This window comes from Mesoplodon densirostris, chromosome 9, assembly GCF_025265405.1.
Source record: "Mesoplodon densirostris isolate mMesDen1 chromosome 9, mMesDen1 primary haplotype, whole genome shotgun sequence".
Taxonomy (NCBI): Eukaryota; Metazoa; Chordata; class Mammalia; order Artiodactyla; family Ziphiidae; genus Mesoplodon; species Mesoplodon densirostris.
In genome coordinates, this window is record NC_082669.1 from 43,992,088 (window position 1) to 44,019,465 (window position 27,378).

The 27,378-nt window shown below is 37.1% G+C and overlaps 1 protein-coding gene across 1 annotated transcript in view; it reads right to left on the minus strand.

Annotated features, from left to right (window-relative positions):
- Positions 1–27,378, minus strand: part of LRRC72 (leucine rich repeat containing 72) — a 41,825-nt gene that overhangs the window by 7,686 nt on the left and 6,761 nt on the right. Inside the window, exons 3-7 of the mRNA XM_060108864.1 lie at positions 23,361–23,430; positions 15,095–15,176; positions 13,637–13,747; positions 6,021–6,110; positions 4,925–5,077 (exon numbers count right to left, since the gene is read on the minus strand). Of these exons, the coding sequence (XP_059964847.1) occupies positions 4,925–5,077; positions 6,021–6,110; positions 13,637–13,747; positions 15,095–15,176; positions 23,361–23,430 (506 nt within the window). The remainder of the gene's footprint in view (positions 1–4,924; positions 5,078–6,020; positions 6,111–13,636; positions 13,748–15,094; positions 15,177–23,360; positions 23,431–27,378) is intronic.

Genomic DNA, 27,378 nt, shown 5'->3' on the forward strand with positions numbered 1-27,378 from the left:
ATAAGAACCTTGAATGTAAATGGATTAAATACTCAAACCAAAAGACATAGACTGGCTAAATGGATAAAAAATAAGACCCATATATATGCTGTCTACAAGAGACCCACTTCTGAGTTAGGGACACATACAGACTGAAAGTGAGGGGATGGAAAAAGATAATCCATGCAAATGGAAATCAAAAGAAAGCTGGAGTAGCAATTCTCATATCAGACAAAATAGACTGTATAATAAAGACTATTACAAGAAACAAAGAAGGACACTACATAATGATCAAGGGATCAATCCAAGAAGAAGATATAACAATTGTAAATATTTAGGCACCCAACATAGAAGCACCTCAGTACGTAAGGCAAATGGTAACAGCCATAAAAGGGGAAATTGACAGTAACAGAACAATCATAGCAGGGGACTTTAACACCCCACTTTCACCAATGGACAGATCATCCAAAATGAAAATAAATAAGGAAACACAGCTTTAAATGATACACTAAACAAGATGGACTTAACTGATACTTATAGGACACTCCATTCATAAACAACAGAATACACTTTCTTCTCAAGTGCTCATGGAACATTCTCCAGGAGAGATCATGTCTTGGGTCACAAATCAAGCCTTGGTAAATTTAAGAAAATTGAAATCCTGTCAAGTATCTTTTCCGACCACAACGTTATGAGATTAGATATCAATTACAGGAAAAAATCTGTAAAAAAATACAAACACATGGAGGCTAACAATACACTACTTAATAACCAAGAGATAACTGTAGAAATCAAAGAGGAAATCAAAAAATACCTAGGAACAAATGACAATGGAAACACGACAACCCAAAACCTATGGGTTGCAACAAAAGCAGTTCTAAGAGAGAAGACTATAGCAATACAATTCTACCTCAAGAAACAAACATCTCAAATAAACAACCTAACCTTACACCTAAAGCAATCAGAGAAAGAAGAACCATAAAACCCCAAAGTTAGCAGAAAGAAAGAAATCATAAAGCTCAGATCAGAAATAAATGAAAAAGAAATGAAGGAAACAATAGCAAAGATCAATAAAACCAAAAGCTGGTTCCTTGAGAAGATAAACAAAATTGATAAACCATTAGCCAGTCTCATCAAAAAAACAAAGAGAGAAGACTCAAATCAATAGAATTAGAAATGAAAAAGGAGAAGTAACAACTGACACTGCAGATATACAAAGAATCATGAGAGATTACTACAAGCAACTTATGCCAATAAAATGGACAACCTGAAAGGAATGGATAAATTCTTAGAAAAGCACAACCTTCTGAGACTTAACCAGGAAGAAATAGAAAATATAAACAGACCAATCACAAGCACTGAAATTGAGACTGTGATTAAAAATCTTCCAGCAAACAAAAGCCCAGGACCAGATGGCTTCACAGGCGAATTCTATCAAACATTTAGAGAAGAGCTAACACCTATCCTTCTCAAACTCTTCCAAAATACAGCAGAGGGAGGAACAGTCCCAAACTCATTCTATGAGACCACCAGCACCACGATATCAAAACCAGACAAAGATGTCACAAAGAAAACTACAGACCAATATCACTGATGAACATAGATGCAAAAATCCTCAACAAAATACTAGCAAACAGAATCCAACAGCACATTAAAAGGATCATACACCATGATCAAGTGGGGTTTATCCTAGGAATGCAAGGATTCTTCAGTATACGCAAATCAATCAATGTGATACACCATATTAACAAACCGAAGGATAAAAACCATATGATCATCTCAATAGCTGCAGAAAAAGCTTTTGACAAAATTCAATACCCATTTATGATAAAAACCCTCCAGAAAGTAGGCACAGAGGGAACTTACCTCAACATAATAAAGGCCATATATGACAAACCCACAGCCAACATCGTTCTCAATGCTGAAAAGCTGAAATCATTTCCACTAATATCAGGAACAAGACAAGGCTGCCCACTCTCACTACTATTATTCAACATAGTTTTGGAAGTTTTCACCACAGCAATCAGAAAAGAAAAAGAAATAAAAGGAATACAAATTGGAAAAGAAGTAAAACTGTCACTGTTTTCAGATAACATGATACTATATATAGAGAATCCTAAAGATACCACCAGAAAACTACAAGAGCTAATCAATGAATTTGGTAAAGTAGCAGGATACGAAATTAATGCACAGAAATCTCTTGCATTCCTATACACTAATGATGAAAAATCTGAAAGAGAAATTAAGGAAACACTCCCATTTACCACTGCAACAAAAGGAATAAAATACCTAGGAATAAACCTGCCTAAGGAGACAAAAGACCTGTATGTAGGAAACTATAAGACACTGATGAAAGAAATTAAAGATGATACCAACAGATGGAGAGATATACCATGTTCTTGGATTGGAAGAATGAACATTATGAAAATGACTATACTACCCAAAGCAATCTACAGATTTAATGCAATCCCTATCAAATTACCAATGGCATTTTTCACAGAACTAGAACAAAAAACTTCACAATTTGTATGGAAACACAAAAGACCCCGAATAGCCAAAGCAATCTTGAGAAAGAAAAACAGAGCTGGAGGAATCTGGCTCCCTGACTTCAGACTATACTACAAAGTTATCGAGACAGTATGGTACTGGCACAAAAACAGAAATATAGATCAATGGAACAAGATACAAAGCCCAGAGATAAACCCACAAACATATGGTCACCTTGTGTTTGATAAATGAGGCAAGAATATACAATGGAGAAAAGACAGCCTCTTCAATAATTGGTGCTGGGAAAACTGGACAGCTACATGTAAAAGAATGAAATTAGAACACTCTCTAACACCATACACAAAAATAAATTCAAAATGGATTAAAGACCTAAATGCAAGGCCAGACACTCTAAAACTCTTAGAGGAAAGCATAGGCAGAACACTCTATGACATAAATCACAGCAAGATCCTTTTCGACCCATCTCCTAGATAAATGGAAATAAAAACAAAAATAAACACATGGGACCTAATGAAGCTTAAAAGCTTTTTCACAGCAAAGGAAACCATAAACAAGGCAAGAAGACAACCCTCACAATGGGAGAAAATATTTGCAAGTGAAACAACTGACAAAGGATTAATCTCCAAATTTTATAAGCAGCTCATGCAGCTCAATATCAAAAAAACAAAAAACCCAATCCAAAAGTGGGCAGAAAACCTAAATAGACATTTCTCCAAAGAAGATATACAGATTGCCAACAAACACATGAAACAATGCTCAATATCATTAATCATTAGAGAAATGCAAATCAAAACTATAATGAGATTTCATCTCACACCAGTCAGAATGGCCATCATCAAAAAATCTACAAACAATAAATGCTGGAGAGGGTGTGGAAAAAGGGAACCCTCTTGCACTGTTGGTGGGAATGTAAATTGATACAGTAACTATGGAGAACAGGATGGAGGTTCCTTAAAAAACTAAAAATAGAACTACCATATGACCCAGCAATCCCACTACTGGGCATATACCCTGAGAAAACCATAATTCAAGAAGAGTTATGTACCAAAATGTTCATTGCAGCTCTATTTACAATAGCCAGGACATGGAAGCAACTGAAGTGTCCATCAACAGATGAATGGATAAAGAAGATGTGGCACATATATACAATGGAATATTACTCAGCCATAAAAGGAAACGAAATTGAGTTATTTGTAGTGAGGTGGATGGACCTAGAGCCTATCATACAGAGTGACGTAAGTCAGAAAGAGAAAAACAAATACCGTATGCTAACACATATATATGGAATCTAAGAAAGAAAAAAAAATAAGGTCATGAAGAACCTAGGGGCAAGATGGGAATAAAGACACAGACCTACTAGAGAACGGACTTGAGGATATGGGGAGGGGGAAGGGTAAGCTGTAAGAAGGTGAGAGAGTGGCATGGACATATATACACTACCAAACGTAAAATCGATAGCTAGTGGGAAGCAGCCACATAGCACAGGGAGATCAGCTCGGTGCTTTGTGACCACCTAGAGGGGTGGGATGGGGAGGATGGGAGGGAGGGAGATGCAGGAGGGAAGAGATATGGGAACATATGTATATGTATAACTGATTCACTTTGTTATAAAGCAGAAATTAACACACCATTGTAAAGCAATTATACTCCAATAAAGATGTTAAAAAAATAAATAAAATAAAATAAAATTTCTAGCATACAGGATCCTAAATGGGTCAAAAATCTAAATTCACTAGGGTATGTTACTAAACCTAATAGCAGGTTTAGCTGTTGTGACCAAATAAGCATATTTCTTAAAAAAAAAAAAAAGAATTGCAGAACAAAAGATAGATGTATTCTCGAACACTGAAAATATCATTGAACCTTAAACTAACCTTGGACACTGTATACTCTTTGTTGTGTGAGAAAAGTAAAGCTCTTTTTACTTAAGTCACTGTAGTTGGATTTCTGTTACATACAAGAAATTAAATTCCAGCTAATGAAACATTGCTGAAGATATTCAAGTTATACTTGCATATGATCACCATCTATGAGAGTACAACAAAATAATAGTGCTTATTTCTGAATGGAGGAATTGCAGATGACCTTTATTTCTTCTTTATATTTTTCTATATTATCAAAAACTTATAGCCTTAATTGGTAAAATTATCCAGTGTCAATGGTAATAATAGCAATTGTAGCTTATTCATTGAGCCCTTTATGCTGTGCTAGATACTGGGGTAAGGACTTCAATGTATTATCTCGTTATCACATTACCTTATTTAATACACACAAATGAAGATGAAAGTTATATATTTAGGTAGGCTAATAAAATTTGAAAATATTTATTTCACTACATAACTGTTTAGCTTATTGTAAATTGAAGTTATTATTATTATAACTAAATTAACCAAAAGTTTGAGGAGTTTTCCTTCATTTTTTCATTTTTTCTAAATACCTGAAGGTACTTTCTGGGCTGGTTTTTGCTTAAGTGTTGATCTTGGATTCCATGAGGCATCTACTTTTCTTCTGAATGCTATTGATTGAACAATATGAGACTTTTTATGGTTAAAAATCGTGATCATTGATCTTCTTTCTTTTTCTGTAACTTCTGATAAATGCAAAAAGTAATGTTATATAACATTATAAATAGATATGCAGAGTGATTCAAAATAGAATTACTTTAAACAATGGATTTATCCCATGTTGTATATGGACATCCTGTCAAAATTAATTTGTAAAAAGGTTACTAAGTTATTTCCATAATCTTACAAGTGCTCAATATATGTCCCTCATGTCACAGGCACAAATCAATCCTATCGCATCACATTCTACCACATCACCATGGATGACTGAAATTGCAGCTGTGCTACATCCCTTCTTTTCCTCATGGCTATGAGGAAGAAGAGGAATAAACATAAGGTTTTAATATATTCTCAATTAGAAGTTACTCAATTATAAGTTATTAAGAATGTTCAAATCTGTAGAAAGGTAAGTAGATAGGTAATAAAGAACTTCTGGGTAAAATAGACCTCAAAAAATGTAAAATGTAATGCACTGAGGTTGATTTTTCTTTTTTGTGGCTTATATAAATCAGACATGCTAGTTTATCTACAATGTCTAAAAATATATCACATAGAAGTTATTTTTATATATGTTTTAGTATATATATACATACATATTTACAGAATTTCAAAGAATATGACTTTTAGAACTTAAATAGGCCTATGAGACTTAGGCCAATTATCTCATTTTTGAAATAAAAAATTAAGGGTGCCGCGCAGAGGTCAGTGAATTGGCATTCAACACACTACTGTCAAAACTAGAATCAAAAGGAGACATTTCCTCATGCTCAGTTAGATGGTCTTTCCTATAAAGTGGTCAACAGACATGAATTCCTAAACTATAGCAAATTTCATACAGCAAAAATTTCAAAAATAAGTAATTGAAAAACTTTCATTTACAAAGACAATTATTTCCAAAAATCATCAGCAGTTTAAACCACTGAGTTATAAGACTCTCAAATATATCTCTGCAAGAAGAGGTGTTCTTACGATTTCCGTCAAGCCACTCTACTCCTGGAAGGTGGTAGATTGTGTATAAACGGTACAAGTTATATTGGCATAAAGGGTTTTGGTAGAGAGCTGCAAAGAAAGAATCCAAATTAAGATGTCAAGTTTCAAAATCAGTTACATTTATCACTTGATAAAATATGAGAAATTGCAAGATTAATATAAAACATAACAGCATGTAAAGCTCTGCTTCACAGACCAATGGTTTCACCAAACCTTTACTTATTCATCACAGGACTTACTTTTCCTACCTGTTAAATTCATTCATTCAACAAATATTTTCGGAGTGCTTACTATCTACTAGGAATTGTGCTAGGTGCTGAGGACATATCTTTGACCCAAATCTGTCACAAATGAGGAAACTTTTAACATGTCCGTAAATTAATCAGTAAAGGAAGAACTCAATATCAGCTCTAGAGGGTTCTTGATGCTGCTCTTTATTAAAGTATTTGTTCATTGGTTCTCTTCTTCCAGTCTCAAAGGTCACATGGGTGCCTGCGTGGAGATGGGCAGAGTTGTGGCACAGTGTTCTATTATAATTTTCTTCCTCGGCTTCACACCATTGCAACTAGTTCAGAACATATAAATGCCAGTAGCAGCTTCAGATCTCAGTAGAGTAGGGGTGAAGAGATGCGGGTTTTGCATCTCATCTACCTCTGGCCAGGCACAGGGGACTCGGATTTCCTTGTGCGCAGGTGCTAGGATACTTAATGAACCAGGCTGGAGGTGGGAGGCATGCTGATGCGGAAGAGCTCCAGGCGTTTCTGACATGACATCCCTTAGGCATCAGCATGTAGGTACATTTTTTTAAATCTTCAGCTAGAAGTTGTATTTTATTTCCATGGAAAAGGTACTTTCCCTATTCTTCTTTAGATAATACTAAACAGGGTTATTTCAATACAATGTGAAATAAAACTCTTATAATTTCCACTTGGATATCTTTAGCTACTGAATTCCACCTACGTAATTTCTAGAAAATACTCCTGGAAAAGACATCTAGTGAAGAGAACCACTAGATGGCAGTAGCAGAAAGAGCTCCAGCTAGTGTACAAAAACATCACTCAACAACATGAGGCTCATTTAACGTACATTTAAATCTAGGAGTACTGCTGTAGCATTTGACTAGTTATAAAATACAAAGAGGTTTGATAAAAGCATGAAAGTATTAAGCATTAGAAACCCAGAAAAAACTGATTAATATTTATAAAGAAGAGTTTGCAACATAAAGAAGAGGGGGTCAAGGGGGATGCTTGAAAGACAACAAACTAGATAAAAACTGAAGAAGTTAATCATCTGAATGTTTTCTCTTCAGGTAATAAAATATTCTGATATTTGTTGTATAAACACAAACTTTTCTGGCTAATAAAGTCGTTAGAGGTAGCTATTCGCTCTGGAAAACATGAGCTTTAGAGAGACTTAAAGCAGGCAATGGAAGACACCTGGTGCATAAGAAACAAAAGTTCTAAGAGGAAAGGCAAAAAAGAAAATGTAGAGCCAGGGGCAACAAGAAAATTTAAAAGAAAGGAAATATGTATGTATTGGGGGAAATGAGAGGAAAAATGAAATGGATATTTTTCAAGATTTCTTAAGTGACAAAACTGGTTTGAATTTTAACCTCAAAAGAGAAGGAATTTAAAGTGGTAGCAAATAATTATAACTACAGGACAGGGAATAGAACGGATGTATACTAAACCAGTAATAAGGACAGATTTAAAAAGATCCACAGGGATCGTACATTGTAGTTTGAGCCAGACAAAGAAGAAAAAAGGTCACCCTTCAAGGATATAAAAGCAAAACACAATTGTTTTTCATGAGAGTTTAGGAGGGAGAAAAATTCACAGATGCTTTAGTGCAGAAGTCTGCTCTGTGGTTACTGTCTTGGAGAATAACATCTGACACCTCATAACACTATCCTACATGATAGCAGCTGGGAGGAGAGTCTGCCTTTGCATATGATGTTAATGGAAAATGCACCAACATCTTTCAGTGATGTTTACTTTTAGGATACACTTCATATTCTCTTTTCCCTCTGAGAACACTACTATTTAATTTCGTTTCTTGGTTTTTCTTCCTAGTGCTTAGTTAAATACCTGCTTTATGTAAATTTTAAAACTTCTGGCTTCAGCTAAACAAATCACCAAATTTGGATTTACTACTATTACATTACTTACTAAAAAGGTGTCATAATACTAAAAACTCGATGCACTTATTGTGGTTCAACATTCATCTCATCATAAAATAAGATCTAAATGACAGCAAGTCAGAAAACTGGGCTATTAAGCCTAGTCTCTGACTAAATTAACTTAACAAAATAATTAGAATTAAATAATTTTAAAAGAATTTCGTTTTTATTCTTCTTCACTTTTTTTCTTACTCTTAAATGTTAGAAGGAAGCAATCTTATTTTTAATTCTCTTTTTCCCCCTCTATACTATTAAGCATTTAACATTTTGGATTTATGAGTTTTGGATTGATGCTACTAAAACTACCATAAATAAAGTTTCTAAGATATGATATTGGTTTCCTGTGTCTGAAAGTTCTGAAAACCTTATATGATGTATGGGTACATTCCTTTAGAAACTATGAAGCGAAATTGTTTACACTTTCACTTTCAATAGGTTAATACGATTTAATCCACCTTCCCTCTAGGCTACTTATCGAGTACACCTTGGTGGTGCCAGCACTGTCTTGCTTATCTTAATTTGGGATTCTGAGTCTAAGCAATTTACATTTACTCAATAATATAGCAAAATGTTTCTACTACCTTACTGCACAAGCTTGAGTTACATGAGTCACATGTGTGAAGCTACTTCTTATTGAAACAGGAGAGGGAAAAAAAAGTCATCTAAATCATTGGCTCGTTAATTTTTAACTTTTAAGGCAAAATTAAAAATCACCATTCAAATGAACCTGAATGTTTTTTAGACCACCTTTGAAGAAAGTTGATGTAATTAATAATGTACCAACATATCCATTTTAATAGATGGGGAAATGATGTAGAGAAGTTAAAAGCAGTTCCATCTGTGCCCCCATACAGAACAGCCTGTGGAAGGAAGCTCAACTGTCAATGATCAGACAGAGGTTCTGGCTCAAGGTTACTTAGTAAGGTCAGCATCTCCACTGTTACCATCTCATTTTAACTAAAATCTCTGGGCCACAGCATACCACATGATTGTACTGAATATGGAAATGATCCCTGATTTTTTTTTTTTTTGCGGTACGCGGGCCTCTCACTGTTGTGGCCTCTCCCACTGTGGAGCACAGGCTCCGGACGCGCAGGCTCAGCGGCCATGGCTCACGGGCCCAGCCGCTCCGCGGCATGTGGGATCTTCCCAGACAGGGGCACGAACCCGTGTCCCCTGCATCCTCAGGCGGACTCCCAACCACTGTGCCACCAGGGAAGCCCTATCCCTGCTTTTTAAAAGGCAAACTTGGACTAAAGCAAGGCTTAGGAGAGTGAGGGATGCTGTTTCAAGACAAACAGCAGTGAAAGACCCAGTTGGCTCTTTTTATTGAGTGGACTGTTCTATTGTGTTGTTTGGGAGGAGCGGTCCCACCTTGAGGGGCATTTCAGGGTAAAGAGTCTCAAATGAAGAGACCACTGAGACCATAGTCCCACGCTGACCTCTCAGCATCCCTTTTCACTCCCTGGCTATTTGCATCAGCAGTGGACTGCGGCCAAATGAGGAAAGGCAGGACGTGCTTAAGAGCAGAATCTGTAAAAATTGGAAAGCTTCTCTTTGAAAGGGGCACTTCCTGTCTCCAAGGGTGAATCCTTAAGTCTCTGCTAGGAAGCAAGTCTTAACAGTTACGGAATGTAGGAGTTCACGTATACTTTCCAATGCTGGAGCTTAATGCAACATAGCGAAAATTTGAGAAAAATGAGGAGACAAAAGATTTAGGAACAGGAGAATGGGTTAAGTATTTTGTTGCTGTTGTTGGTGGTGTTTTTTTCTCTCTGTGCTGGGAGAGAGGCAGGGAGACTGAAGATTAGTGAAAGTCCGCAGCCACAAGCAAATCTTTTGACACCTGCAGATTTAGAAAGAGTTTGGCGGAGGGAAGGGAAGAGGAAAATGGAGCCAGAGGGGGAGGGTGTGGAAAGGTAGACTGCCTGGAGAGAAAAGGTGTGGCCCTCCTGACTCAGCATGGAAGTCAGGAATTCCAGTTTGTAGGACCTCACACTCTGCAGCTGGTTTTAGGCCTCCCTGAAGCTCCCAGCCATGTGTATACTGAGTAATCTCTTGGCAGTTCTCCTCATTGCCAGTGGAGGGTGCAATGCTGAAATGGGTTAGAGGTTTACCCTCCAGGCTATTTTCTCACCCTCTGAAGAACTGTAATTGAAGTGGAATAATAATAATAATATTTTAGCATTTTAAGCAGTTTTATAACTTGAAAAGAAAATTTTTAACACTTGAAAATACATGGGGGACTTCCCTGGTGGCGCAGTGGTTAAGAATCCGCCTGCCAATGCAGGGGACAGGGTTCCAGCCCTGATCTGGGAAGATCCCACATGCCACAGAGCAACTAAGCCTGTGAGCCACAACTACTGAGCCCACGTGCCACAACTACAGAAGCCCGCGCGCCTAGAGCCCATGTTCCACAACAAGAGAAGCCACCACAATGAGTAGCCCACGTACCACAACAAAGAGTAGCCCCCACTCTTCGCAACTAGAGAAAGCCCACGTGCAGCAACAAAGACCCAACACAGCCAAAATAAAATAAATAAATTTATTTAAAAAAAATACATGGATTTCTTATTGTAGTTAATGAGCTGAATCTAATCTGTGATTGCAAAGGAGGTTCATAGGAACTTAATCAGGGGACATTACTGCACAATATAATTAGTAGCTAGTAAATGCCAACATTTTTTTCTTAATTTTTTAAAATTTATTTTTGGCTGCGTTGGGTCTTCGTTGCTGCGCACAGACTTTCTCTAGCTGCAGCGAGCAGGGGCTACTCTTTGTTGTGGTGCGCGGGCTTCTCATTGTGGTGGCTTCTCGTTGTGGAGCACGGGCTCTAGGCGCACAGGCTTCAGTATTTGTGGCACATGGGCTCAGTAGTTGTGGCTCGTGGGCTTAGTTGCTCTGCAGCATGTGGGATCTTCCTGGACCAGGGCTCGAACCCGTGTCCCCTGCATTGGCAGGCGGATCCCCAACTACTGCACCACCAGGGAAGTCCGCCAACATTTTTTTTTGTATAATATCTTTAACCAAAATAGGGCAAGGGTTCAAACTGTGCATATTTGCTACCAAAAATGTTCAGAAATGCATTTTTGGGTAACCGGACGCAGCATTTTCTCCATTTCAAAAAACCCCTCTACAAGTTCTCAGTTGGAACAATTTATAGTCACTATGATTTTAAGTAGAGGTCATTTAAAATGTTGTGACAGGCAATGATATGGACCTTATACTACCAGGCTGACCTAATAGCCTTTCAGAGAACTAGAAAAGGCACTCCTGCACCACACCTCAGGGCTGACACCATTCTGCGCCCACATACACGGCTGGTAAGGCAGGCAAGGGCTGAATTTCAGACTCCACTTACCCCCCCTGCCGCCAGGCACTTTTGTTTAAGGCATAACACTGTTGACTATGATGGGGCAACCTTGATTGCTAACCTCCAAATCTTGCATTGTAAAATAAGCTTGCTTAAATTATTCAGTCCTTACATTTAGCAAATTGTCCCATTAGTTTTGCATCGAGCCCCCTCAGTTCTGTAAGAAATATTTAGGCTGAGAGTTACAAAACTATAAGTTCCGTAAAGGTCTAGATAGGGCCTTTCTTGTTTACTTTTGTGTCTCCATCTAGTAGTGTCCTTAGTGAATGCATGATAAATATTTATTGAATGAATGAATGATAAACAAAAGAAACAAGGCATGAGTTTAAGTTGCAACATTCCTTAGTAGTCTGGTTAAAGCTCTGAGCCCTGCATTTTCTACCATTAAAGAGGGAATAATTCTAATCACATCATTGGATTGCTATGAAGATTTAAATGAGAATATAATAAGAAAGCATTTTCTCAACATTCAAACATGTTGTTATTATAATTATTATTCAAAATGTCAGTTTTTTAAAAATCTATTTACCAGTCAGCAGAATTTCTAGACTGTGTGCATCTTAATTCATTATCTAATTTACATAAACCATAATAAAACAATTTTTTGTTGTTACTCCTTCAAACTAATTAATGCTTTACAGAGTTAGCTTAATATATGAAGCAATCCTGAGAGGTAGTTATTAGCCTATTTTACAGAAAAATGAAGGTAAGAGAGAGTTCAAGATCTAGTATAACCAGTCTTTTAAGTATTTAAAGACATTTGAAGCATTTGTTCAGCACAGAAGGGCCAGATAATTCAAATAAGCAGGCCAATCCTGATAAGTCTTTCACAGACCTTATCACATCTCAAAAATGAGCACTGAATTCCTTAGAACTTGGGGTACTTTTAATAGTTGGGTTTAAAGAATCTTACCTATAAGAACTTAAATCATTTCTCCTTAATATAGTAGGTATAACTGATTAACACTCAAAATATTTGAAAATTTCAGTAACTCTATGTATTGAGCTGATTAGAAGCTCCACCATCAACACCACTTTACACATATTCAAAACACTATCTTTGGCAATTCTGAGAAATGAATAGAAAATAAATAGGAAAAAAACATCTAGTTTATGACTTTGTATAAAGAAGTCTACAAACTCTGAAGTTTGAAAACCCATTCACTGCTCTGAGTCTTTTCCCTTGGTCCACCTAGAACCATTTGTACTGAATAGCAATCGTGTACCAGTTTATTTACCCTTCGACACTATAAGCTTAAAAACAAACAAACAAACAAACCAAACCACTATAAGCTTATTGAGAGTAGGAACTGTGTATTATTTATTTTTCCAACCCATCTCACACTTTCTTCAAATACTGAGGTCAGTTCCTTGCTGGGTGCGATTCAATATATATGAATTGTTTGCTGTTCACCCAATAGGAAGATTATATTAAAACGTGCTCTTTTTTTAGTGTAGGGGGAGGGAGTGTCAGCTTTACTAATATAATTCACATATCACGTGGTTCACTAATTTTAAGTATACAATTCATGGTTTTTAGTATATTCATAGAATTGTGCAACCATCACCACCTTCAGTTTTAGAACATTTTCATCACCCTGAAAAGAAACCCCAGACTGTCACTCCCCAGACCCTCATCCCCCCAGCCCTGGGCAACCACTATTTAAAAACAGTTACCTCTCAGTGTTGCTGTCTCGATAGATGTGCCCATTCTGGACATTTATATAAATAAATGGAATCCTATAATATGTGCTAAAACTTCCTTTAGAGGTAAAACCAAAAACACAGATTTAAACGTGTACCTCCTCTTTTGTTGCTTTCATCATTTCCATTTGGCATGCCATATCATTTCACAAAATTTTTTTTTCTACCTGTTGTTTTTTCAAAAATGTATTTTTAAAAAGAAAAAGATCTAGTCTTGTTTTCAGGAATATCTAAGTAGTTTTGTTATAAACACTGATCTAATTTAAATTCAAAAAATGAAAAAATGTCCTGTGTTATCACTATTTTAAGTTATGGTTATATAAAAGTGCAGATTAATACTTAGGGTCTTCAGATTTAGCATTCGCTTTAATTCCTTTACAGTTGCCTCAATGTTTGTTAACTCATTGTGGTGCAGCAGGAGTATATGCAACGAATGCAAAGAGTGCAGACCTAAAAAAAATTGAAATATTTGTATAAGATTTTAAACATTTTTAATGCTAATTAAACATGCTAACTAAACAAAAGCAAAGAATACATTACATCTGGTGAAGGGAGGAATTATTAATAATATGATGAATTATCATTAAGAATACAACAAAGCGGGCCTCCCTGGTGGCGCAAGTGGTTGAGAGTCCGCCTGCCGATGCAGGGGATACGGGTTCGTGCCCCGGTCTGGGAGGATCCCATATGCCGCGGAGCGGCTGGGCCCGTGAGCCATGGCCGCTGAGCCTGCGCGTCCGGAGCCTGCGCGTCCGGAGCCTGTGCTCCGCAACGGGGGAGGCCACAACAGTGAGAGGCCCGCATACCGCAAAAAAAAAAAAAAAAAAAAGAATACAACAAAGCATAAGAATTCAAATAAGTGACTGTAATTTGGGAATATAGAGCCAATTTCTTTCCACTGTTTTTTTTTTTTTTCTGTAGCAATGATTTTGTTTGATTCTGAAGGGGTTATTTTCCTTATCCTTATTTTGTTTGTTTTGTTTTGCCAATGTTGCTTAGTTTATAATGCCAATCCAGGAAACAGTTATTCAAATCAATATCTCCCCCAAATTGCTCAACTAAATATTTTCTTTACACAATGGGAAGCCAAATATTCCTATCATTTTATTGATTCTAAATTGCATATTTTCCCACATTTTTAACATAAGTGAAAGTGTGTTGTATCTTTGCAATAACGACATCATAGTTGAATTGGCAAGATTTCCTTTCTTCGTGGAACAAGGAATCATACTAGATCTCAAAATTTATGATATTTCAATTCTGCAACATGTAATACAGAAGAAAAATGTTTTGTACCATACTTCTTTGTATCTCATGATCCTAGTATATCATGTACTTTTATACCAGGCTTGAAATTGTCAGTTTAGAGATTGTTGCAGGTACAAAATTAACTCAGAGTGAAACAGGAATTTGGCTGGGAAAAATTATAGCCTGTAAAAACATTTAAGACTATTTATGAAGTCATTATTTTTTTATTAATGCTCCCAAACATTAAAATTTGCTTCCACGATATCTAGTTTGTGTCCAGCGGTGCAGCAGAATGGCAAAATTTCTATGCTAAAAAAAGATTCTTTTACATCTTGAATAAGATACATGACAATACTGAGCTAAAACCATAATCAAAAAGCACATCTTAAAATGAAATGTACATAAGAACATTAAAAAATAACAGCTTCCATCATATATTTTCAACAGAAATGTTAAAACAGATTATTGCATGCCATGAGCAATACCATAGTTGAAAGTCATTATTTAATTGAAAATCAATTCAATCAAAAGACAAAATTTAAGACATACCTTGTATATCAAATATTGCATTGTTGTTTAGGTATAGTTCTGCCAGACAATAGTTTCTAGTTATAAATGTTATTCCATGGAGCTGAAAATGAGAGTTAGAGAACAATATTCTTTCTACAATAATTACATGTAATTACATACAGATATAAAAATTTAATAAGAACCATAGAAGTTCAACATTTGCTGTTTTTATTAATTATGTACAACCTTTTGATCTGGGCCATGAGTTTATGTCTGGATTGTCTTTGAAGATAACGTATGATAAAAAGGGTGCTTTTAGCTAACTTAATACTCAAACTTCTCTTACCATGTCTCCACCAAACTCCCTGAAAGGTTTTCAAAGCCTCTGGAATCTGGCCTAGTCCTTTTGTTCTCACAACCTTCCCTACATTTCTGTGCCCTATAGTCACATTGGATTTGGCTCCATATATCTACTAATTCACCATCACATATTATTAAGTGCCTATTATGTGCCAAGGGCTCTCTCCTCCGATAATACTGAATCGTTTCTGCATCTGTGTATGAGTCACGATTTCTCTTTGCCTGCATGGCTTTTCCTCCTGGTACATTTCTGATTATTCTTAAGGATCTGCCCTAGGCTGGCAAGGCCTATCCAACCATGCCTGAGCAGGCTGCCACAAGAAGTTTCCACTGCTCCAGGGATTTGTTGAGACCGTTCTTTGATCTCTTTGCATCTCACTGCTGTCTTCTTGCTCCGTTTTGACCCACTTTTTGTTTCTCTAAACTTCCACCTGCTCCAGCATTTTAAGTCAGATCTCCTGAGAGATGGTCTAATTCTGCAGTCAATGCTCTACCTCCCCTCCCCAAGCTCTACCTCCAAGATTGTCTAATTCTGAATTCCATCCCCTCTTCTCAGGCCCACTGTCCTTCGGGTCAACAGATCTCAGCTTAGCCGAGGACTCTGTAATCTGAATACACACAGGAGGTCAGTGCTAACAACTGAACCGGCCACCATCCCCAAGGAGAGGACAAGGCACAGCATAATCCTGTTACTTTACAGCTCATCTTTTTTTTTTTTTCATCTTTTTTTAAATAAGGCCTTTCCTGACAAGCCCCATGCCCATGAATCTTCCTTTTCTTGTCCACATCCAACACTTCCTATGACTTGTGCAATTACTTGATCACTAGTTTTGTGTCTTCCTTAAGGAAAGAAACGATGTTTCTTCAGTCTGTTATCCTTCCCACCTCTCCATTCTCCTAATGATATGGTGAAGCTGCATCTTACTTTTAAGATTAGATTAGAAGTTCGGTGTACTGTAAGAATTGAAAATAGTCAAAACACTCTTAAAAATTCCTCAAATGCACCATTAAAGTACATGATAGGAGTATTTAACTCTAAACTGAATTCAGAAATGTTTCTGTTACCCTGCAAGGAGATCCCACTACTTTTTTAAAAATATTGACTTTATAACCTCAATAAAATTTGACAGATTTGTTTGAGTTATGAGGATGAGGAAATGGTAGAGTCTTAACGTGGGGCCGGTATGTTCTAAAAGCAGCACTTAAGTTAAATGTAACAAAGCTAAATTTACTGCTTAATACAGGATCTAGCAGGGAGAAGAATCGTATGAAATAGTTATTGATCAAGTGCCTCCTAATTTATATATTCAGAAATATATGCTTATGATTGTAAATTAGTTTTACATGTTTATTAAAGCCTATCACAGTAACTATTGTCATCAGTTAAATAGAACTGTTTTGACCTTTGATTGATTGATTCAGGTAGACAGATGCCAACCTATCTGATTTAGTGAGGATTTATTGGAAATTTTACTCATGCCCTCTTGTATCTCAGAAAAGCTATTTTAGATTTGTAATCAAAGTTTGAAAATGGGTTTCTTTAATGAATTTTCTTTAATTTTTTCTTATATTTGTAACAGTCCCAAATTATGAAGCTATAAAAGGCACATGTGCTGCTCATCTCATTGTCTCACAGTCTCATCTGTATCTAATTATGTGAGCACTCATGCAGGAGAACCACCAGTAACTGCACTTCAGCTTTGTTAAGTCACAAAAGGAGTCATGTTTCCCCCAGGTAGGAGAGACCATTCAACACAGTGAGGGGTGGGTCCCAGTTGGCTTCCTATCCCTTTCTACTCTTCCTGCTGGCCTCCTGACAGCAACTCACCACCTTTCATCTTTCTCCTCACCACTCCCTGATCTAATGAGAGCCACACCTAACATCAGCCTAGAAAGAGAACACCAGGGCAACCCATGACTTTTTCTTGTCTCTTTTTTCCCAGTTGCCTGCTCAACCACACATTAACAGAACATTCTAATTAGTTGAGGTTTTAATTTCTCTTGCGTCACACATTAACGCAAGAATACTAATAAACTCAACTATTTCACCTTGATTATAGGATAATAATTTTCCCAAGAGCATTAACATCTTTGGACCATGATTATTGGAATTTCAAGATTGTACCTTTTGTTGGGGTGAAATGAATGGGAGGAATGTAGTGAAAAGAGATAAGGCCAGATCATGAGAATCTTGGGGAACTAATAAAAGATTTTGTGCAGAGGAGTGTTATTGCCCAGTTTTATTTTGGAAAAAAAAAAATGACAGGGAAGAGTACTGTTTAGAAGAGATAGTAAGTATAACAGCAAGAGATGAACAAAAATGGTGTTATGCTAATTCAGAAGAATATACGGGTCCCAGAGTAGAGTAATAACAGTGGGAGAAGAGCAAAGTAGAAGGAATTGAGAGGTAATTCCAAGGCAGAATTCACAGGACTTAAATAGAAAATTGCAATGTACCAAGTTGTTGAAGTCAAGATCTAGGAATGGGAGTTGGGAGACATGCTGATTGTTCCGACACTCAAACCATTGTTAAAGTAAAATGTTATTATAATTATCCATTTAGGAAAATCTACACTACTGAGTCTAAGGATTGCCATAGGATTTATACTGAATGTGACATTCCACAAATCATATATCTTAGCTCAGGGCTTAGCACATAGCAAGGGCTCAATAAACGATAGCTATTATTATTTACTATTTAACCATTATTATTTTTTATAGAGCTGAGAGCACTCACATTTAAGGTAAAGCTCTTACAGGTAACTGCTGAGGTACTAGTGGGGAAAATTTTACACCAGCATGAATTTAAAATCAAGGAGGCATTCTTTCAGGGCAGGATTTCTCAACCTTTACAGCTATTGACATTTGGGGCCAGATAATTCTTTGTTGGGGCTGGGGAAGCTGCCCTGTGGATTGTAGTATTGTTGGCAGCATCCCTAGCCTCTACCCACTACATGCCAGGAATACACACACCCCAGTTGTGAAAATCAAAAAGGTCTCCAGACATTGCCAAATGTTCCCCTTGCGTGTGGGAGGTGTGGCAGGGCTTGCAAAGTCACTCCTAGTTCAGACTGCTGGTTCAGAGTCAAGGGGTCAGTCATATCTTTTAAGTGCTTATTATGACCCAAGCACTAAGCTAGATGTTTTCACCATTATCTAATATGATCCTTCCAATAGCCCATGTTATTTGTTTTGTTCCCTTATTTACCTAGGAGGAAACTGAGGCTAAGAGAAGTTAAAAAACAACTTTCTCAAGACAACAGAGCAAGGGTTCAAACCCAAGGCTATCTGACTCGGATCAAAAGTTGGTGTATAGGGCTTCCCTGGTGGCACAGGGGTTGAGAGTCTGCCTGCCGATGCAGGGGACACGGGTTCGTGCCCCTGTCTGGGAAGATCCCACATGCCATGGAGTGGCTGGGCCCGTGAGCCATGGCCGCTGAGCCTGCGCATCCGGAGCCTGTGCTCCACAATGGGAGAGGCCACAACAGTGAGAGGCCCGAGTACCGGAAAAAAAAAAAAAAAAAAAAAGTTGGTGTATAGTATACCGTACATTAGTACATTATTTTAGTGTGGAAAATGTTATTATAAGTAAGTATTTTGATTATGTATTAGATGAAGAAGTTTATAAACAATGACCTTGCCAGAATAGATATTTTTATTTAAATTTAGTTTGTAAAAGTTGTCAACTGTTCAGTTTTTGCTACATGGTAGAAACTCAGATTCCATTTTGGAGAGTTGCTTGGTGAGGCATTATATACAGGTTTCTCATCAAATGCTTACTCTAATCTGTGACAAATGAAATATACCAAAGTAATGCTAGGTCTTCCAGAAATAGAAGGATACTAGCATTGTGAAAACAATATTATGAGCTCACTACTAAACATCTGTAAAAGAAAAATTTTGAGCTACTGAACCAAAACACAAATAGATCAAATGTATATATACATTTGAAACTGTAGTATAAAATGCAAATCACTTAGATCACTCGTCTGAGCAGACCCAGCTTCTTAGGAAAGCTGGAGAAGATGAACTGACCTAAAATTCCCTCAGTCAATCTTGCTAAAAGATGAGACAAGGCAGGGAGTCTTCAGAAGGCCTCAGTTAATACGCACCTAAGAGCAGCTGCCTCCCACTAATTACATCAGCAGAGATTAGAAAAAGATGACCCAGAAAGAGAGGAGCTGCAGAACTAGTAGATATCTATGCAGTACAAGGAGAAAGCAAGCCCTCGGAGAGCATAATGAAGGAAGCAGGGCAGCCTGAGCAAGCCTAGGAAAGCTGAGGCATTGCATGTCCTCAGAAACAACTTGTACCTATTTAATTTGCTGCTTCAAGGTCAGACCAGAAGCTCCAGTTTTATCATCCACTACATAATAATGGGGAAAAGTGTGCACCCTTCAAGCATGTTAGGCTCCAAACACACCAAACTACATTCATCCTTTGTCTCCCCAAACCACTGCTTTCTCTCATTCCATTCCAGGCAGTTTGCAACCACAATGTCCTCACCAGGAGTACAGCCACACCTTCTGCCTTTCCTAATTCTATCACTAGAGCAGGCACCATCACATTTATTTTTATATTCTATCAGTAGCCTAATGCAAGTACGGAATAAACCATATTACAGAGGATGCTTTTGGCTCCAAGTAACTCCTAAGCTCAACTCAAACTGGCACATAAATTAGAACACTTATTATCTCACATATCAAGGAGTCCAGAGGTTGTGAGAGCTTCAGTCTGAATATCTCAATGCTTCTCTGAGCTCTGCTTTTCTCACAATGTTGGATACATCCACAAGTTGATAGGATGGTTCCTGGCTTACTAGCCAGGCAAGAAAACATCCAGAGGGAACAAGGGACCTCTCTTCTAGTGCTCTTTTTCAGGAATAAGGAAACCTTTCACAGAAGCCTCCCAGTAGCTACCTCCAATATATCTATTACGACAACCGGGTTATGAGCCAATTCATTGACTAGCCACTCACAAGGAAGATGGGATTATCCTGATTAGTTTAAACAGTTCAGGCTCCACCTCTTGGAACTGGGAATGGAGCCACCTACCTGACTAAAAAGAAGTATGTACCAATACCTTAACCCAGATTCGGCTCTATAGGTAAAAGAATAGAATGGATAATGAATGGACAACCAATAATGTTCAGTGCATACATCTCAACAAAGTTGTTGATTGAATAACTGAAAAAAAAGGTGTGTTCATTTTATTTTACTATTTTGTGCTTTACTTGTTCCTAAATAAAGGGTAGCCTAATATAATGTAAGAACAATGCTGGTCACAAATTTAGATCATTGTTAACAAAACATTACAATTCTAAATATTTGTATTCCTTTGTCAATGTTGATGTTTTTCACCATGATTCTTCATACCATTTCTATTCTGGCATAGTAACTTCTTAGTGGTCCACCTAATATAATCTAGATATTAAAGAAAAGTAATAATCAAAAATTTCCATGTGAATTTTGATGAAGTACTATCATAGGTAATATGCCCATTAGAGTTTTGGATCCTGAATAAGATTTTAATTTTTCATAGAGTGTGAATACACAGGCAACATAGCAACCAGTCAATTACTGATCAATAGAAAAACTCACATTAGCTTATTCACTCATCTCCTGACCAGTTAAAACTTATTTCAAATATGATATCCTTTCAGGATTATATGGAGTAAATGTCTATTTTTAAAGAACAAAGCTAAGTGATGGTTATTTTGGAAATAATATAGTGTGCTGAGCATAAATAACCAAACACAAGAAGAGAAGTTAGCCCTTTGTTGCACTCTTTCCCCACCCACCCCTTCCAAAACAAAAGAAATTACAATAGTTGACAGTGTATGCAATCCCTTCCTATGTACGTAATGTATCTGTAATTCAACTGTGTGAATATCAGTGACTGGCTGAAGGTGGGATGGTGTCCACTACAAGCCAAAAAATATTACAAAATCCCTAATTATACCTCTCCCTTTAGAAATATTGCCAACATTTGTACATTCTTTCCTTCAAAACTGAATACTGAACACCACAAGGAACACACATGAAAAGAAAAGATTAGTCACTTTTGCCATGCTTGATGAGTTCCATCTTTTTCTGATCAGAGGTCACACACTGTGACCCAGGATAATTTTTGGCAGGGTATTTAAAAGAGTTTTGAACTTGTATGCCCTTAAGTAGTGTGTGCACTTTCCATTTCAGTTGTTAGCTGCCTGGGCCTTGAATGTATTTGTGTTTGTTCTCCTAGAAATTATTTTAAGCTTATGAAACTTATGCTTGCACTTAATACTAGAAAAACTTTCATTTTCCATTTTCCACTTGGTTAAAAGAACAGACTGGGGGCTTCCCTGGTGGAGCAGTGGTTGAGAGTCTGCCTGCCGATGCAGGGGACATGGGTTCGTGCCCCGGTCCGGGAAGATCCCACATGCCGCGGAGCAGCTGGGCCCGTGAGCCATGGCCGCTGAGCCTGCGCGTCCGGAGCCTGTGCTCCGCAATGGGAGAGGCCACAGCAGTGAGAGGCCCGCGTACCGCAAAAAAACAAAAAAAAAAAGAACAGACTGAAAATGCAATGTAATATTGAAATACTTTCATAAACATGGATGCTTAAAGATTTAATGCTGTGAATCTGGACTATTGCTTGACAAACAGACCACTACTGAAAACTCAAATTATTATTTTTTAATCAGCTGGTGTTTGAAAGTTTAAATTTAAAATGCTAAGATTGGGTCATCAATTTATAATGAATAAAATACAAGCTGTTGGAACGTCAAACTTTAGAAAGTTGAGAATGACTAACTGTAATGATTGTTTTGGCTTGAATTGTAGTTCAGTCCTGCTCTTTGACTTGAAGAGAGCTTGGAGCCCCACTCAGGACTCCACTACAGAGGAGGCACTGCCAGCTAAACCCTAGCCTCTAAGAAAAGCTTCAAGGGCCACACTCAGTGACCTTGAAAAGCATTCCCTGCAGTTGGGGACATGTTGGCTTAGTGCCTGGCACTTCCTGAAGAAGCTAGATCAGCCTGGGTGGCAACTGGGAGGTACTCAATCCTTCTGACAGCAAGACAAAGGTGTATGAGTTCTGGGAAACACATGCAGGACCATTGGAGGAATGCTGATCTAGGCCACTTTACAAAGGATCCTGCCCAAATGGGCAGTTTGCCAACACCAGAAGATGCTCAGTTGTAATTACCACTGGGATACAAGGTGAAGGGAGGTCAGGAGTGGCCAGCAAAGAGGAATTAGAGTTGTAGGAACCTAGCAGGGGAGCTTCTGAATAACCCATTAAGAGAAGTAAACTCTGAACATGTTGACACCAGAGGGTGCAAATCAAATAAGAACTTTGTCTTTCCTCTGCCTTCACTCCTCACCATTCCATACCAACCCTGGAGAAGGCTAGGGTGGAGGTGAGAGGCAAGGGAAACAACCAACCACACCCCCCTTGCTAATGAAGCAGGCAGGTGGTCATCTGCAGTCAGCCCTAGCTGGATAAGGGAGGGGAGATAGAGGGATGTCTCATTTATGAATTAACATATTCACCTCCACATTCTCATTTCTGAACTGAGAGTATGACTATGTCTCAAAATGGACTGTAAGCTTTTGAACTACATAAGAGAGATAAGAAAGGTCATGAGACTGCCCAAGTTTTCTTCCGGGAAACTGGGAAGCAATAGCTTCCACTGAGCAGTTTTGAAAGCACATGGGAGAAAAAAGTAAAGTTCCAGTCTGATAACATTTCACAAATCATGCTATTCAATATACCTGTTTATGTGTATATATATATATATATATATATATATATATATATATATATATATATATATAAAGTTTCTTACCTAAATTAAAATTAGGAGTATGAAATATTAATACTTTTCATGATCTGTCCTATTAAAAACATGAAATTAAGATAGCAATTTAATTATAGAGCCATTTAAGATCAAATATCATACTACCTTGTTATGATGTAGCCGTAAGTATTTTAATTTTTTAAACCTAGAAAGATCAATGACCTCTGTCAGTTCCCTGGAAAGGAAAACAAAAAGGGAACATTAGCAATGATTAATTCATTCATGGGTAAGGTGGCTTATGTAGTATGACTCTGGGGGAACTGGAAAGGCTTCTCTCTGTCCTTTCAAAATTACTGGCACTCTTATATGTGCTAACTTCCTAAATTCCGTCTTCAAAACTTCATTCCCTTGGGTTAAGATTTTTGTCAGCCAGTAAAATGAATACTAAAAGAGAATTGTATCACATTAGTAGAAATTTATACCTCATTAGGACTGAATTTATTGGGACCTTAATTTAAAAAGATTTCACTGAGGAGACAGCAGAGGAAGAAAAGTGCAGAAGACATGGGACTTAAGGTAAATATGGGAACAGCATTGACTCCTGCTTCAACAGTGCCTGCAGGGTCCTTACTTTGAGGTTGTCCAGATCTTGGCCAAACTGGATTTCAGACATGGAAATTGTAGGACACCAAGAGACAGAGACTGGGTTAAGTGTTTTATTCTCCCTTTGCTGTTTGTTAAATGTGGGGTCAAAAATGTTACCCATCCTTCTTGAACTGTGCAGGACTCCAGCTGCCCAAGTGGTCCTGAGTCTTTTTGGTGATGCAGCTCACTCAGCGAAGGGGCAGACGTAGGGTGTGGAGGGGGATCTGTCAGCAAAGAGAGCACAGCCGCTGCAGGTAGCTGGCCCTTTGACTGCTGTGGGCTGGAGTATTCTGATCTCTTTCATTTCTTAGGACAGAAATTGTGAGCCCAGGCCAGGTATATACACATATATGTCTCTATTAAACACTTACAGAGCACACTCTGTGTGCAAGGCACTTTTCTAAACACTTTAAAAATACTAATGTTAATTAATATTACATACACTAACTTGTTGTAGCAACATCCTTTCACAATTATATTTAACCTTGGGACACTGAGGGACTAATTTTTTTAAATGTTTATGAAAACATATTTTTTGTCACGCAAACAACATTTCTAAACAAAAGAAACCCCTCTTGCCAACTTTTTATATTGGAAAATTCCAAACCTAAGAAAAGTTGAAGCAATAGTACAATGCATGCCTTCGTAATTTTTAATATTTTGCCACATTTATGCTCACTCTTATCTATATATACAATATATCTATTTGTGGGTTGATAATTTTCTTGGTGAATCATTTGAAAATAAGTTGCAGGCTCTGATTCGTAAATATTACAGCACACGCATCCCTCAAATAAGGACGCTGTCCTGCATAACCCCCATACCATTATCACACTTAGGAAAATTAAATTCAATGATATCATCTAATACACTACTATTCATATTCAGATTGTTCCTGTTGCTCCTAATTTCTTTTATAGATTTTTTCTTTGTTTAAACCCAGAATCCCATCAACATTCATGCATTGCATTTTCAGTTGGTATAACCCCTTAGTCTTCTTAAATTTAGAATAGTCACCTTCTCTTCTTTGTTGACTTTAACATTTACTTTCTGAAGAGTCCGGGACAGTTGTCTGATAGATGTCTCACATTCTTGATTTGTCTGATTGCTTCCTCATGATTAAATTCAAGGTAGATCATTTTTCAATTACAAAGGTGATAATTACTGCATCACACCGGGAGGCAAAATGATGCCACTTTGTCCCATTCTTGGTGAAGCTAAGTTCAGTCATTTGATTAAGGAGGAATCTGCCAGTACTCTCCGTTGTGAAAGTACAAATTTTATCATTGAAAAGTAATATCTGGGGCAAAACTCTGAGTGATTTGACATTGTATATACTTCAAAATGATCACCAGAGGAAATCCAGTTACTGAAATCATACAAAGTTAATATAATACTATTGACCATATTCCTCATGCTGTACATTACATCCCCAAGACTTATTTTACACCTGGAAGTTTGTACCTCTTGATCCCATTCACCTATTTCATGCCCCACCCCCAAATCCCTCTCCCCTCTGGCAACCGCCAATCTGCAGAGAACAGATTAGTGGTCCCCAATAACTATTTATTTAATGGCTTTAGCTTTGATTAATAACCTTTACCTGAATCAGTAGATTTGGTATTATGAAACGGTAAATTTTCTAATGCTCTCATTCTTTTTACATTTATTAGCTGGTATTCTATAAAAAAGATCTTCCCCTCCCCTTTATTTCTCTCATTCCTTCTCATCTCCACCTTTCTCAGATTTGAAGAGTTTTTTCTTAATCTTTTCTTACTTTTCTTTTTTTATTCTCAAATTATCCCAAACAAAAGACTTTTCAAGCAGCCCACCTTGTCCTTTTGACATGTACCGTTAGTCTTCGAGCACTTCCCTGGCACAACAAAATATTCTAGGCTTCTTCAAAGCAACTTGTAAGAGATTTACACACATAATGCATTCTCCTCTTTCACTGTAGATGTGTAGCTAATTTCTGGGAGGGGGATTTGGACCCTGACACATTTAAACTATTGCATTGGACAACAATGATATTATGTTAGCTTCATTGTTTCCTACGAAAAATAAAGCAATCACTACATGGTAGCAGAGAAACTCAAGCCCCACTTAGAGTACCTCTCCAAGAATTCCCAGGAAAGTTATTTTAATACATTAATGCTTAAAAATATCAACTGTGTCAAATAAATGTCACTAATTTTCTTGTAGTAGTAGTACTGGTGCTGAACTTTCTGCTATTAGATAATGTAATAAAGTGGCTCACTGTTGAGGGGAATTTATCTCAAGTCAGAAGGGTTTATTCTGCATGTAAACCCATCCTAAATCAATAATGGGCTGTTACATTTTAAGGTTAGGCCAATGGAAGACAATAATAGGAAATTCTGCTACTAATGCTGGCAATGACTCGTGCTGACAATAATACGTCAACTCTGTTGTTACAGTATATGTGCTGCATGATTTCTCAAGGAAACACTGATAGGATATTTTCCAAGGGCAACAAAGACTTAGGCAAATAACCCAGTTTATCCAGTTTATTGGCATCTGGACTGTGAAACATTTCTTGTACCCAAATGGATTAAATGATGACTTAGTATTCTTAGGATATAAAACGTATTGTCCTTTAACTGAGAAGACCACCAATTACCACTATCAGAAGATCAATATTTCTATTTTTTTCTAGTGTTTTAAAGCTTTTCTTATGGTTATCTACTTATCTTAGTGATCAAGAGTGTACAGTTCTTAAAATCATGAAAGGCTTAGAGATGCAATCTTTTGAAGACAAAAAAAATTTATTGTTATTATAAAACTAACTGATCTATAGGAAGGTTCAAAGCATGACCTTAAGTTTGTCAGAATTACCTACCACAATTGTTCCATTCTAAGATGTACATTTTAAAAAATCTTATATTTGTCAGCTATATATTCCCTTACTACCAAGAGATTCAGGGCCATTACAGAAATAAATATTATTCACCACACTAATAAACTAAAACATATTAATATAAAACAAAAGAAATGTTTATTAATGAAGGGTTTCCTCAAATCACTAGAGATAAAGTGATTAACTTCATTGATAAAGTAGGACATTTTCTTTAAAAAGCAGCTAAGTTCCGAATATTACATACATGTAGAAATATGTTAAGTCTATTTAAAAATAATACATGGAATTCACAGAGATCAAAAACTATGAAGAAGGGAAAGAAGAGTAGGAATACGGTCATTATGAGGAAAATGCTAACTGTGACGACACAGGTGTCACTTGTTGGCTAGTAAAACCTCTGCTGTCAGCATCTAATGGAACACATACTTCCTCTTCCACCTGGGTTCTATCTCAGGCACCGTGATTGCTCTGTAGAAGAAGAACCCACTTTGCTGTCTGCCACCTTGGGGAGTTGGAGTGGAATCAAAGAAGTTGATCTAAAGAAGTTATATGAGAGAGAAGTTTCATACTTACCAGTAAAATTAGTATAAAGGTTGTTAGGTAGGGATTATAGTATAATAGGGGTTATTATTACAGTATAGTGGTATAATGAGTCATTATTCT